Raw genomic sequence first — 16,155 nt, 5'->3', positions numbered from 1 at the left:
TCTTGGTTACAAATTTACGAAGTGTCAGATGATTTGTGTTTGTCAAAGAAGCACGATGATTTAACGCGTTTCTTTTTTTTGCAAATAGAGAAAAAATAATAAGATTGATGGTTTAACGGGATTTTAATTCGATTTAACAAATTATGCTTCTTTGAACGATACGCTACTCTTCTTAAATCGTAGTTTTATCAAAAAAAAAAAAAAAAAAAAGAAAAAGGAAAAAAAGTTTAATATTCCTGTCGTTACAAGATGCAGATTATGGTCCTTTTAACCTCTCTTCAATTATGATATATGTCACTTTATATTTGGATGTTCCATTACGTCATACGTAAATTACACGTTGCTGAGTAATAAAATTGATGATTTAGTAGAATTTAACTTCGCTTTGATAGGAAATTATGTTTCGTTCCATTATGATACGCCTCCTTTAGTAAATTTAAATTTTGACAAAAAAGCTTGCATCATTCGATGCACAGTTTATGGATCTTGTAATCCTTCAATTATAATATTTTTATCGTATTATAAAACCCACTCATAGCTTAATGCAGCTTTAACGTCGATGATTAATGATATTTCATCGAATGATATGTTCATTTCATTAAATCACGGTTTTACTAAAAATTCCAATTCGATTCAATTCCCAATTATTATACTTCTATTATGCAATTATGCTGCGTCACACACGTAAATTACACACCTATCTCTTCTATTTTCATTATTTCATTCAAATTATCCTTCTTTTATCTACTTCCAATCACTGTATCTTCGTCAAAAACCACGCTACTCAAATATTCTCCTCTCAGTTTTTGATCCAAACTTAAAAAGGAAAAGAACAAAAATCTGAGAAAAAACAAGAATACTATTTCTATTCGTTTTCCAACGTATTCTATCTCGTAACACGCTTAACTCTCATCCACGCGCGCCCCATCCTCAACTTTTCGTCTAGAGGCATTGAAATCTCCATGCTTACAGGTGCCTATTAACGCTAAACGATGCGACGTTTCAATTATCCTTTAACGAGTATGCAGCGAAAACTGGACGAAAAACCGTGTATCGTGACCGATTGTGCAATGACAATCACGATGCACGACACTATACACAGTCGTGCACATAGGCTACGTGTTTTCACGATTTTGTTATTTATCTTTTATTGCAGCGCATCGCTCGATGATCTCAGCGAAGTTGATTCAAAAGGCTGGAGGGTCGTTCGACCTTGGCAGCGCGCAGGTGCATTACGAAAGGTGAGTAATTTTCTGCCTCTAACGTGTCATTTGTCTGTCTGCAGTCATTCATTCTAGAGCCGAGATTTTCTGCCGCTTCCTCGATAAAAGGATGCTGCTCGAGAAAATTATGTTGTGCGTCTCTTAGAAACCCAACGATCTTGGATTTAAACGAGCACGGACTGGTGTGCTTATTTTGTTGACGATGAACCGAGCTTTTATCGTAGTTGAAAACATTTATTTCCATTTGCATTTTATCTGAATATGTTTGATAAGAGATCTTTAATCGTTGGAATTTTAAAGAACTCGAGCAGCAATTTTTAATGGACTTGCTTCAGCTTTATATCTTCGTTAATGGCTCTTCTTCTTTTTGAATATCATTTCCTTTTAGTATTCGAAACATTTCATTTTTTATACAAGTCCCTCGCAAGTCAAACTGATTCCGCTCTTTGTACATATGAATGTAGGTAGATTTGAAATTTCAAAATAATAAATGTCCTATTTTTATAAATTTATCGCAAATGATAGCATAAATAATTGTATTATCTCCATTTTGTATTTTTCAATTTATTAAACTGATCAGTATATCTGAGTGACTCGTATAATCACCGTATCTTCTCGCAGTGGACTTTATTCCTTTCATTTACACTCTAACCTATTATATTTTACACTTATTATATTAATCTTCTTAATCTCTAACAACTAACCTCTAAAGATTCTTGAAATATTAAATTAGAGGTTATGTGAACCGAAAACGCGGGATCCATTTTGTAATGGAGGGGTAGGCAAAGTGTGTGTTGGCCTTGAAAACTTGCGAAAATGCAAAAATACCAAAATTCGTTACAAAAAGCATAAACCCGAGAAAACTGTTAAACGCAAAAGCGCCAAAATTTCTGTACGTAGAGCAGAAACTTGAAAGATATAAAAAAATTGTAAAGTTTATTGAAAAGATGACAAAGTGCGTATAGAAACGGCCAGCTAGCATAGTCGCCTGCCCCTAACGCATCCGAAAAAAAATTCGGCTACTGATCCGCAGATCACCTCCTAGAACACGACGGAGTTCGGCGTCGAGCGTCGGTTCGTGCGCAGGCACGATGCAGAATCAGCAACAATCGACGCAGCTGCACGCGGCCAAGAGCGTTTCCAGCAATCGGTCACGATCGCCCACGCCTCACCAGCCTGCCGGCAAGCAACAGCAACAGTCAAACAGCGAGGAGCAACGAAAGATCAACCGATCGAGAAGTCCAACGCCACAGAGGAAGTTCTTGGGTAGCCCTAGTCATCAGCCAGACTTTGGCAAGCAACGATCGAGATCGCCAACACCGAAGGCTCAGCTAAGGTCTAGCAGCCCCACGACGAAGCTGGAACATGGAAAAGGTGGATCTTACGTGGATTCGCCTGGCAGGAGTTCGAACGAAGATTCACGTTCGCCGACTCATCATGGAAGGCATCAGGAAGCTAAGGTGGGTGACGAATAAACTGCGGATTTTTATGCATTCATGGGCAATTTGAAAATATAAAAATGCATAGAATCCACATAATAGGCAAAAATATATGAAACGTGTCTCAAGAATAGCACTTGTTTCACATATTTAGTAATACAGCTCTAAAATTCCATTTGGATCCACTGCAGATAGAAATGGAGAGAGTTATTTAGGATTGGGTTAGGTTATCTTGGGAATCTGAGAGAGGGAAGGTCTGAGTTAGGTTTGGGGTGGAATTATTTATGGGTATAGTATGGGGAGGGGTAGAGATTTAGGGGATGTTGATGGATATTTGCAGATATTGATAACTGATGGGGCACGTTTTAGGGGGTTTAGAATCGTTAAACAGGATATAGTTGGTTGATTATATATTCGTTGATACTAGTGCATGTATTTTGGAGAAAGTTATAAAAATTGAGACATATGTATTTGAATTTTTTGATATATAAAAATTCTATATGGCAGTAGTAACCCTTGACATGCTCTTTTAAGAAAACGTGAATGAAGTTATCGTTGGACTTGATTGGTAGATCTGTGGTAAAAAAATCCCTAAATTTGTCTCTAGGATGCAAAGAAGGACTCCCAAGAGATCCGTACGAAAGTTCCCCTAACAGAGGAATTCACGAAACGATACGTCGTCGACGGTGGCGTAGCGCGTAGAACAATAGAAAAAGACGACACACCGAAATACGAGCCGACAATTTACAACTACAAGTGCCGCGAGGACTCCAGTAGTCGCAGTCCAACGCCGAGTCCTCCAGCAATTAAAGAAGAGCCGGTCTTGGAAAGTTTCAGCAAAGATGTGACCGGCAATGCACATTACACAAAGTCACCACACGATGGAGAACATTCAGACAATTGCAGCGAAGTATCTGACGAGGGTTATCGAAGCTTGGGAGCAGTTCAGCCAACCAGTGGAAACGGAAATCCCGGAACGTGCACGCAAGGATCGCCCACGGTTGCCGATTGTCAAAGTGAGTATAATTTTTTTTCTCTTATAAGGGCTATCAAACTATTAAGGACCAAGCGATTGTTTCTCGTGACGTTTTTAAGTTTAATATTCTCCAAAATTCACAAAATTGTAAAATACAGATGGAATTTGTTCGTGGTCTCAGTGTTAAAGAACAGAAATCGATAGCGTCAATTGATTGGGAAAAAAAGGCCGAATGAAATGCGTAGAATTTTGTGACTAACGCAATGTTGGCCCTTAATGAGTTAAAAAAAACCCTAACAAAATATCTAAACTCAGCAAGGTTTAATTCTATTTTGGGTTTCAAAACTGTTATGACAACCTGAGTACATTTTTTATATTACATATGGCTTTTACGCAATAACGAAATTATAAATATTTTTAGATCGATAATTATTGTGAATGGCAGAATTAGTGAAAAATATGAATAAGGCAAAGTTTGACTATTTTTTTTTTTTTTCGACCGCAACTTTGAAAATATAACACAAATATCGATGTTTTGCTAGAATTGTATGAAATGTTACAATGTAACTAGACATTTTGCGCGAGAGTAAGTCCTGCGCATAACAATGCGCATTAATGTAAAGTGCGCCAGTGTCGCACATTGCTGGCGATTCTTGATGTTGCGATCGGTACATTTTACTCTTCGGATCTGGTTATTTTCGACGTGGCGAGTGTTTTTTTCGACGTTCGGGCGCGCGATCCCGTTTATTCACGCGCTGGGATTTATGGGCTGCCCCAACTGCGTGGGTTGGCACGCCTGTTACGCGAGTAGCATGTTGTAATGCGCCGGCCAGATCGAGGCTGCCGCAGGAATTCGTGAATGGCGAAAGTTTTTGGGGGAGTGTGTTGGTGTCTCGATTGTTAGATACTTTTAGATTAGACTTTCGAACGTTAGGAAATTTCTTTATGATTGGATTCTGTTTGGTCTTCTCTAATTAACTTTTAATGGGGAGATTAGAGTTTAGGCAAATTAAGTCTTTTAGAACGCACTTGAAAGTTGAGAATTCTTTTTACTGATCTTTTCTTTGCTTTCTAATATGAAAATTTTTGAAGCGATCTTTATACCTAAGAATTTTATAATGATCTGTTCCCTATTTGGAACATCAACAAGATTTTTTGATGTGTTAACGAAAATTAGGAATTTTTTTTATGAATCTGTTTGAGGAATGAGTAATCATTGCTGAAACCCTATCCTCTTTTTATCTCCAATATATCGAAGAAAATAGAGTACAAGAAACGAAAGAAATGGAAAAATAAAATAGGTACATACAGGTTGATACAGTTACATACATAATAGGTTGATACAGTTCAAACCATAAATTTCGAAGCTTTACTGCTTTCCAAGGAATATGCAAAGATGTAGGGATAAAATCTGAGAAGTCAGTGACACGTTTCTGTAGAGAACTATTATTTAATAGAATATACTCTATGGCGTAATAAGTTTACTTTAAAGACCACTTCTGCCACGACTAAAATCTCTAGTATGAACACATACTTAAAATGTATCTGGTAACAGTTGAAGAACTTGGCGAGATTATGATAATGGTGGAAGGAAGTAAACTTAGCAAAGTTGCTGATGGTGGGGAGAGTGGCCTTGAGGAGCAAGTTACTTCAGACGAACTATATCCCACTAGAAATTGTAGATTCACGCAGAAATCTCAATTATATCATCAATCATCATTGACGATTGACATTAATTTATAGCGATATCCAATAATAAATTCTATTAATATTTTTCCAATGTGATTAAATTTTCTTTATAATAAACAGCAATTGCTGTGGGTATCGGTACTTGTAAAAGCTGTCCTCGAATATTAAATGACAACGCCAAGTAATAAAACGGGAGAGAAAAGAAAGAAAGCGTGTTGGCTAAATACACTCGTTTAGCGTATAGGTCGTTTCATAACAGGGCGCCGAGTGAAATCGCCTCGGCGATCGCGATAATCGCGTCCCGCTGCGAAGAAAACGCACATAGCTCGCATGGCTTTTCGATCAAAGCCAGTCATTCAGTTTAATACGAGAGTATCAGGGATGGATGAACAAAACGAGCTATTGTGTGTTTACTTATTTTTCTGTGTTTCAACTTTCTCGACGTCTCATATTTTTTTCATTTCTTTTTTTCTTTTTTTGTTTCTTTCTTCAATAGCCCATCTAACAGGTTCCTTTATTTTTATTTACACATTTTTTAAATAATCTATATAAATTTGCAATATAGAATTTGTAAATTTGATCGATCGATCATTGAATTATAAAGTATCTTAAAAAGTGTGGAAAAGTGTAATTACATTTGACTGCGAAACATAGAAAAGGAATTTCACAAATGTTTTTGTCTAATATTTAATTCTATATATTTTTGCCAGATTATTTTATAGAAATTCTCTTTTAATATTTATTTTTATATATTCGTAATTCATCACTTAGTGGCACGTATAGATAGGATCAATTATTTTCTTACATTTTTATGAAGATCTGAAGACTTCGGAAGTTGAGACAGTAAAACGAGTGTTTATCTGGTAACTTCTATCTAAGATTGTCAAACCTGACAGCGAAGAATTTAATTCGCGTCTGAGCTCGATGAATCTTCGCGATACTGCCCCATCCTTTCAACTCTTTTGTACATAACAGCGCATAGAATTGCCTCGTGTGCTTGTTTTTATCGCGTTTTGTCCCATCTAGCCACTCCTCACCGTCAAACCTCTACATCTTCATCTAGAGAAGAGAAGTCTATAATCTGTTCTACTTTCTTCAATCAGAATCCTGAATCTAGGGGAAAAACCTTCTAGGGTAGTTACAGGAAACTACAAATTACACATTACACAAATAGTAATTTAACGCAGCATCAAGTATGATCAAATTCCAAAAATAAACATTTATAAAAACTAAAATACATATATCTATATTTAATATTTAATATGGTGACAATACTTCAGGATTTTACACATTTTTAATAAAATTGTCAGATGTTAAAAATATTATCAAAGTCAAATACTCCCTACAATTTTAATTACAATCTTGATTTCCGTGAGTAATTTAAAAAAGAAAAGATTCCCTAGAAAATTCCCATCTCCATTTTAACAAAACTAACCTACATACTGATAATTCTTACCTAACCCCAATCTAACCTAACCTAACTTCCTTTTTAACAATATTTCCATCAGAAAGACGAAAGAAATTAAATTTTCAATGGTAGCCACAGAAGCTATGAACATAGTAGCACAGTAAACCGTAATATATTCAAACCTAACCTAACCTCCTTTCCAAACAAGTCTTTGTTATGAAAAAGAAAAGATAAATTGAAAGTTTCAAAAAGCAAATACAGAAGCTGCGGAAATGCTAGTGTACGAAACCGTAATTTATTCAAATATAACCTAACCTCCTTTTCAAACAATTTTTCCTGATGAAGGAAGAAAGAGTATGAATTTTCAAAGGCAAATAAGGAAGCTACGTAAGCAGTGGTACACGAAACCGTAATTTATTCAAATCTAACCTAACCTCTTTTTCAAACAATTCCTCGTTACCGAAAAAGAAAAGAAAGAAATTGAATTTTCAAAGGCAAATAAAGTAGATACGAGAGTAGTAGTACGCGGAAACCGTTGCTCCGAGTGGAAAGATCAGAGTATGTGTCAAGTGCGTGAATCACGGTATTCGAGGCAAAGCGTTATCGAGGATCGACCGCTGGTGATTGTTCCGTGGACAGGTTGTTGTTGAAGATCGCCCACGCTTCGCGATATGCGCACACAGATATCTCATTCTTCGTGTAATCCTTCACAGCCAGTTAAATGTCACGTTAGGTGTATGTATTTGTATACTTTGAATATTAATGAGCTACAGGGTGGTCCAAAATGGGTTGCTCGATTACTATGGACGATGAAAAGAGACGTTGTCGATTACGTATGGTATTATGCGCGTTTTGTTTACGTTAGAAGAGTGATGGGCGTGGAGCTACCGTGGTTGGCTTCTGTAAATGAATCGATTTCCTTTTCGGTTGAGACTGTGGGTGGAGAAGGTTAGGGAGAAGTGATTTTGAAGGAGAAAGTAGATATGTGTTGAAGCGAGCGTATCGAAGGCATAAACATGGAAATGTTAAAATGTTGATGATTCAAAAATCTAGAATTTGTCAGTCTTGAGACGGTAGAAGAGGTTTTACTATTTATAGAGACTAAAATTTTGGAATTTTGGTAATTTGTATAGTTCGAAGATTAGGAATTTGGAATTTTGTAAAATCTTAATAAATATTTGAGACTTGGCAGTGTAAAAGTTTGCGAATCTGGTAATTTAACAATTTCAGTCCTTTGGAAACTTAATATCTTGGAAATTTGAAAATACAAGATTACAAATTCTAAAATACTCAGCTATTTTAAATACAATTTCTGTAAAGAAAATTGTATATAAAATTCGTTTATATGTCTACTTTGAAGACATAGTTGCTTACTTGAACTACTTCACTCAATTATTCCTGGATTAGACTATAAACAAGCTTACGTTCTTATAGATTCTTTTATTCAACCGATAAGTTGCTTATTATGGATTATAATAAGTTACTTATCATATCTCGTTCGTAAAAATTCAGTAGTCCAAGTTACTTTTAACTTCAATATTTTCTCAATCTCTTACTTTTCTATCAAAGTCGACAATTCTTTCGTCCGAACTTTCATTTAATTCTCAATTTACGTCTCCAGAGAACTAAAAATTCCCGAAAAATGTGTCAATTATCTTGGAACGCGTCCAGAACATACTAAATGCTTCTTCCGAAATAGCATTTGTAAAAATTGTTTTTGGCAACACACCGAAGATCCCGCGAGCCATTAAGCTGCGTTTTACGATTCCTTCGAACTGGTTCTCGCGACGTAAAACGCATTTATACGTCTGTAATTGGCAAACCTTCGCTAATAGCTTCTTTTACGCCCAATAAGACCGTCTCGGTGTATTCCTTTCTTTTAATGAGGAGCGTACACGTGAACGATTCCATCTGCTATTACAGAAATTACGCAATCCTAATTCCTACGATTAAAATTGCACAGTTACACCGAACAAGGAAATCGTAAAGATAAGAAAGTGGCGAGTTAAATTTTCCTCTTCGAGAAAATCGTAATTAGATCGGGATATTGCGCGTATTACAGGTAACAATCAGTTGCTAACATTTTTCTTATAATTGCGGATTGCATTTGTAAGATTCTTTTAATCAAATGCGATGGTATAATTCGATGCTTTCTAAATTAAATCTTATTTCCTTTAAGAAATCCAACATTTAGGAAATTCCGAGCAAATTAAAGATAGATTATTATAAGTTTTCTATACAATAATGTAATTCATTTATAAAGTATTTCAAATTCGTCAGAATTCAACCAAGAAGATCGAACAGTTATAGTGTGCTTGGAAGATAAATATCATCTCGAATAAAATTATTTTTACATTTTTTACCGATTAAGAAATCCAAAGAAAAATCAGCGGATAATGTTAATTTAATAGAGAGTTGGCGAGAAATATTATTGGCTATGTCATGGGGGGGGGGGGAGTCGAAATTGCGATATAAAAGAGTCAGGCAGGTTGCCCACGCAGTGCTATGCGATGATCGTCGAATCCTAAATCCCGTCGAAATCCACTCGAGTACGCTTTTGAATAAACAGCGAGGAGGGAGCTGGTGACGCTCTCTGGTTGACATTTGCATGCGATTGCACGCGGAAACAACGCGATTCGTCGTTACGCAATCGCGATTGCGTATACCGAACGCATTCGTAGAACTAATTTTGCTCTTTCAAACCAGAATGTATATTTAATGATTTTAGGAGATTTATAAGTAGAGATTACAATAAGACTGTGAATTGTAATGTGAATTTTGAGGCGTTGAATTTTTGGAAACGTGCTGTCAATAATTTAAAAAATATCATAAAATGGAATTTATATTTTATTGAAATTAGAATCTCAGGACGTAAGCCCAATCTATTCTCCTAAAGACTTTTATAGAACTATGAACATATCAATTTAGCAACGCGATATTAAAATCATTTTACCTATGGTAAATCCCACACATTATACTCAAATGATACACAAGCAAAATATCTCTCTCGTTTCCCAAATCCATCTTCAGAAATTCTGCAACAGCTAAGTCGAGCCCTATGGACAGTAACATCCTAACCGAAAATATATTCGATAATAAGAGAAAAAAAGAAACACCCCTTTGTTTCCTTGTTTCAGAGCAACCCGTGAAATCTGAACCTGAGGAGAGGTCCTGCGTGGAGACAGAGAGCATCGAGACAGGCCTTCGAAAGACTCGCATAGGCCCAGCCAGTCCTCTCCGCGCTTCGCCTTCGAGAAGCGTGGCCTCTTCCTCCGGGGACCGAACTCCTCGAGCAAATTCCATCGTACGTGAAAACAGCAACGTCTCAAGAGCTTCCTCAGGCAGTAAAACACCCAGAGACAGCAATTCCAGTCCAGAAGGAAGTCCTCTCAAACGAGGAACCATCAGAAACAGCCTTCGAAAACCTCCAACAGGCAGTCTAAGCAAAGCATCTCCAGTACCAAAAACCTGTCAGAGTCCAGTGAGTGGTAGTAACACGTGGAACGGTAGACAGACTCGACAGAGACCCAGTATCCAATCAGACACCTTCCTGAACCCTCAAGTACCAGCCACCTGTGCCACCACCCCTAATTTCACCAGGAAAAGTCCAGCCAGGCAAAGTCTGCCTAGGCAAAGCTCCAACGGTGGTATCCAATATGACAGAAATGGAAGAAGAATCAAAGTTACCACTGGATCTCTTCAATCTTCGCCGACCAAGGTGAATCCTCTCTTGGAGCAGATTCTACAAAAGGTTGGCCACTTGCAAGACGAACGTGAAGTGGTTCAGAAGCTTCAGGATCTTTTGAGGGATTATCAGTCGCATAGCTCTGGCGACGGCGTGGCGAATATGGAGTTCACCAGGGCGTGGATCGATGGTAACGGGACCGTGGCGTTGCCTCAGGACAATCAGATGACGGCCAGTCCTAGAAAGGATCCCAAGCCTGTCTCGGAGAGGGGAGGTTTCTCCAGGATACCGGCGCCAGTTTACAAGAGGCCGATGTCTGTCGCGTCTGACAGCATGTAGAGCTTCTCTCTATGAGCTTCGAGTAACGTTTAGAGGGCGACGATGATGCTGGTTCAGAGCGTGTCCTCGAGGTCATCGGGCTCCTCGATCGCCCGTAGGCTGGACTGTGTGTACGCGGAGCCTCGCCAGTGCTCTCGCTGCTTCCTTGCTCGTGACGCCCTCGATTTAGCAGATTCTCTGTTGATTGTACGTGGACACGTGACGAGACGTGGGTGTGAAAGGTGTTGCAAGGTGAGAAATGGTGATTCCGAAGGTGTTTAAGCAAGGGAAAGAGTGAGGTTAGGATGATCCTAATTTAAAATGCAGTGTTTCCCGAATTAGCGTAACATTGGTGTCTCTGTTGCATCGTTCAATGATCAACATTGGTCGAAACAGTTCTACATGCAGATTTCCTGAATTAGTATAGACTACTCATCCCAATTGCATCGATAAATGATCGCTGGTAGAAATGGGCCTAACTGATGCTCTGGGATTAGAAAGGAGTTTTGAGATAGTTCCCTTTGGTCTAATTCTGGGAACCCTGTAATTTCATGAAACGTGTCTCTATGGTGCTTGGGAGATTTCTTTTCTCTTGGAACATTTTGTAAATAGCGACGCTTTTACTGAAAGAGTTTTAGAAAAAATTGTTCCCTTTTCTATTGTGAATTATCTTAGAGGAATAGAAATCACGTCCTTTTCCCCCTTGAAGAAGAGAAAATTCCTTTATACCTAAATACCGCGAAACGATGCTTAAAGGGTAAATCAGCCTCTTCTCACCTGTGCACGATTCACAAAAATCCCAAATATCCACTTTTTGAAATGTAAAAAAATCCGCGTTTCCACGTGTTGTGCGATAGCAGATCGAAGGTGTTCGATTAGAGTGGAAGTTTAACGGGCCTTAACGGTACGGGGTCGATCAGTTAGCTCGTAGGAGTCACGTGTATATCGAGGTGGTGCTTGGATGGTGCTGAACGAGATGACGTTCGTGATGCAAGTAAGATTATAAGGTGATCAAAAATAAAAATGAAAAAAATTGAAAAAAACAGATCAAAAAAGAAAAAAGAAGAAAAAAACGATAGGAGGGGAAGAACGACAGAGAAGCTGAAATGATGACGTGGAAGGGAACGAAAAAAAAAAAAGAAAGGTAGGTTAGGTAGGTATGGGCGAGGGAGACTCGTCTCGTCGATGAACAACAACGATTTCGATTGACGAACAACAGACAGAATTCAAGCAGGCAATTAGCTGGTGTACGGCTCTTGCGTTAATGGCTTCCCGATCGATTTGCTTCCAGTCAGTTAATTGCACTCCGGCTGACAGCTCGTCGATTCATCCGAGACGAGAGATTGCACCTTTGCACCGTGGACACACGCGACGCGATCTCTCTTTTTTGTCGTGATATGTTCTTTTTTCCGAGTGTCTTGTGATCGATACTTTGCAGCCTTCCCTTTTGCTTTATTGAATTCCTTTACCAGGAATTCCTTTTCTTTTTTTTTATTGCGGAGCTAATGGACATTCTTCGACCGAGGAATTATAGGGGGCTGAATATTTATGTATTGGAAAAAGATTTGGGGCATATAATATGGTAATAAAAGAAAATTACAGAAAGTTTCGTGAAAGATTAAATATAGAATGATGAAAGTCGTACATGAACATAAAAATTGCATGAAACTTTGCAGAAAAACGAATACAGAATCTTCTTCGATATCGACTTCAAAGCTTTTTCTTTAAACCTAACCTAACAGAATCTCACAGATCGATCACAAGTTACATCGAGCTATATCACAACAAGGAAAGAAAAGGAAAAAAGAGAATCACGCCGTTTCGTGATCATTTTCATTAGCTTAGTACGTATAAGAGGTCGACGAGCGTAAATCGCGATTTCTCGACGATCGCGATCGCTGAAGAAGAAACGATCGTCGGGGGATCGACGAGAAGATCTCGGGTTTCGCAGTCAGAATTTCTACGTTCGATCGTTCACCACGGCCGCCGGGCCGGCGAGAAATTATTTATTTATATAGTCTATCGGTTATATTTATTAAAGACGATTTATTTGCGCGTTGCGAGTTCTCTTGAGGATGGGAGGATAATAAACGACGAGAACAATGCAGAGTCGAGGAGGAATAGGTTAGAAACGGAGTAGAGGAGAGAGAAACGAAGGTTTCTTAGCAAGAAAAAAAAAAAAAGAAATCAAATTCACCCCAGAAAACAGACTGCATTATTGTAGATAGCGACGTGTCGTCGAACAAAACGCCATTCCAATGTTTCAATGTTTTTTATACCAAAACGCGAGCGTAGCGGCATTTTGTATCAAGTGTCTTGAGGGGAAAATGGCGTCCGGGCGGGACGTGTTTCAGTTTTCGCGTGTCAGCTTCATGGAAACTAGAAAAATGGAAGTTTACAGGGAAATTTTTGCATAAGAATTGTACGTAGTGTCCTTGCTGCAGAATTGAACGTCTGTAAATTAATTATATATTGCTCAACAGAATGTAACTCGAGTGAGTGAGTATTTGGTACCTCGTGTGGAAGAATCAATGTCAATTAGGTTATGTTCTATTTTTAAAGACACATATTTCTGATTGTGGAACAAGGTGAAGAAATTTGATGAATTTCCTTTTTAATTCTACAATTTTGAATTCTGTAGTTGCAAAACAAAAATTGAAAATATTTTCGTAAAAGACATTGTACGTAGTTCTAACTCTAACCTTTAAATCTTCGATCCTAACTTCTCGATTTCGTAGTTACGTAGAAAAGATCGAAAAATTCCAAAATGAATACGAAAATGATTATCAGATACTTTAAGCTTTTTATGCTACGTATATTTCTAATTCTAACCTCTAAATTTGTAATTCCAAATTTTCAGTTCTATAGTTGCAAACGAGATTTGGAAAATTTCTAAATATATACAATAAAGAGAAAAGAATATCACAAAATCTCTGTGTCCACCATCGATTCAAAATACTTCGAGATATCATAATGGCGTCTAATCAAAAATTGTTTCGAAGCGAGACGCGCGAGTGAAACGCAGCGAACTTAAGATGAAAGAGGCTGAAAGTGTGGAGCTAATATTTTTTATAATAGCCTAGTAGAGAAATCGTGTCCTTACGGCCTAAGGTCGGCCTCTCCAAGTTTTTCGATGTTTCGTTTCCTCTCGAAGTTTCTTCGACAAGGACTACGTCCCGCCACGGAAACTCTGGTCCCCGCCGATTACGAATTAAGAGGTACACTTCCGGCAGGAAGACAGAGAAGTTTATTTTGTTGACCAGATGTTCGAGTAGAGATTGTAACGCGAAACGTACGTATGCCCGATATAAGGAAAAAGAAAGAAAGGGAATTATTTTTTAGTAAGACACGTTAGGTGCACTTCCGGAAGTTACTGTGTGTCGCCTCTGTGACGTTCGAACGATGCGTGGATTATTTTCATTTGACTTTTCTTTAATTTTACTGCGTTTTTATTTTTAGTTCGCGGGCTGTTTGCTTTTCAAGAGAACGAGGTTTGAGGTTTAGCTCGTACAGGGAGTTTCACAAATGTCGAGACAAATTTTGTGAATGTAATATTTAAAACAGGAATTTCTTTTAGTTTTTGCTTTTTTTTGTATTTTTTCTTGGTACATTATGAAACACCGTATGATCTAAAAATTATGTTTCCAATCGGGTAGAAAATATTGTTTCGTTTAAAAGATTTCTTCGATACTTGAAAAGCAAGAGGTTCCAATTATTTTCTTCCTTTTTTCTTTTTTGATCTTCGGGTAATTAAGATCGGCGACCTATTTGGAATTGAGATCGCTGTTGAAGACGTTTTTTAAACCACGTGGTACCTTCTTATGAAAATTGTCTTTCTTCTTTTATCTCTTTGTTCTATATAATGCATGCCAAAGATACATACTTCGTTTTAAAGTAAGCGTTCTCTATATCGTGGTTAACGAAAAACGTCTTCAAAAATGAATCGGTATCAATCGGTTTCAAGAAAAATATTTTAACTCCCTCTTAGTTATAATTTTACTTTATAGAAGCGCGATTTTTTTACAAAAAAATGACAGAAAAGCTTGCAAAAAAATTAGCGAATAAATAAAAATACGTAAAAAATTGCACGTCCAAGCAAATATTGTCAAATATTTCCCGTCCAAAAGCGGTTCTTCGGCAAAGATTTCCAATTCGACAAAGCGCTATTTCCTCGAGGAAATTCCATCGAGGAAACGTCCGAACTGTTCTTCTTATAAAAGAAACGTAAAAAAAAAAAAGGAATAAAGAATATTAGAGACCACAGTTCGTTCCGGAAGGCATGCTACAAAATTGCTCGTAGATATTCAAAGTCTCGAACGCGGGGGTGAACATCCCCATTCGTATTTTTAAGCCTAAGCTTCATAACCCCATGCAGCTGCGGTGTTTATCCGCAAAATGACAAGAAATAAATAATATCGATGATTACCAATATTAATATTATTATTGCAAGAATTGCGGAACTATCGCTATTATTCTTATTAAGAATGATCATTATTATTATTGCGATTATTATTATTATTACGATATTATTATCATCATTGTCAGAGATAATGACGATGCTGATTGATTATTATGATTATTATACGCAACGTTGAGTATGTTACGTTATATCATTTTATCTACGAGAAGTTGTAAATTGAGAGAAAACTTGCATAAAAAAAAACAATAAAAAGCTTTGACAAAATCATTGTACCGCTTTTTCTTTAAGTAATTGTTCTATTACTATATGTACATATATAGTTTATTCTTATGCTTATTTCTATATAAGTTCCAATGTTCATAGCCACTGTCATTTATGGCATTATTTTACTTTATATGCTATCTCTATATATAATATTTTTTCAAAATAAAAGTACCAAATATTTTAGTTCATATATTATTCACATATACTATGAATGCTATGGAAGATGATACGATTCCACACCTATCATATTTATCTAACTGTTAACTAAATACTTTACTTCAAGTTTTCGTCATCATTACGCGATATTACTTCTCCAAGATACTAAACATAATAATAGAATTCTAATAATCCATACACTGTCACGTATAGAACCGACTATGTTCGCATCGATATCCAAAGTATTGGATGCTGTACGAAGACCATGAAACATCGGTTGCATCCAATACCAATACCGAATTCTTAATTCCCAAAATATCATCAAACACGACACCCAGTAAACGAATTATTACGTCCAATACACCAGCTACATCCAATGCCAACACCTGATATCTAAATCTCTCAAAATATCAAATATCCAGTATACGAATAATTAAGTTCAATACACTAGTTACACCCAATGCCAATATCTAATTTTTAAATCTCCAAAATACGAAACACGACACCCAGTAAACAAATTATTACGTCTAATACACCAGCTACATCCAATACCAACACCTGATATCTAAATCTCTCA

General features: G+C 37.2%; 1 protein-coding gene across 2 annotated transcripts in view; it reads left to right on the top strand.

The window, feature by feature from the left end:
• The window catches only part of LOC117158843 (uncharacterized), an 88,297-nt gene extending 72,872 nt beyond the window's left edge, over nucleotides 1-15,425 (top strand). Inside the window, exons 5-8 of one of the 2 annotated variants that reach the window (XM_033338197.2) lie at nucleotides 1,157-1,241; nucleotides 2,269-2,683; nucleotides 3,270-3,678; nucleotides 9,873-15,425. In XM_033338197.2, the coding sequence (XP_033194088.2) occupies nucleotides 1,157-1,241; nucleotides 2,269-2,683; nucleotides 3,270-3,678; nucleotides 9,873-10,759 (1,796 nt within the window). In that variant the 3' untranslated portion in view covers nucleotides 10,760-15,425. Of the gene's footprint in view, nucleotides 1-1,156; nucleotides 1,242-2,256; nucleotides 2,684-3,269; nucleotides 3,679-9,872 lie in introns of both variants that reach the window. The other variant, XM_033338189.2, reaches the window with a different exon arrangement.
• Nucleotides 15,426-16,155: the final 730 nt, after the last annotated feature.

This window comes from Bombus vancouverensis, chromosome 13 (genome assembly GCF_051014615.1).
Source record: "Bombus vancouverensis nearcticus chromosome 13, iyBomVanc1_principal, whole genome shotgun sequence".
In the NCBI taxonomy this organism is placed as follows: domain Eukaryota; kingdom Metazoa; phylum Arthropoda; class Insecta; order Hymenoptera; family Apidae; genus Bombus; species Bombus vancouverensis.
This window is presented reverse-complemented; position numbering and strand designations above follow the sequence as displayed.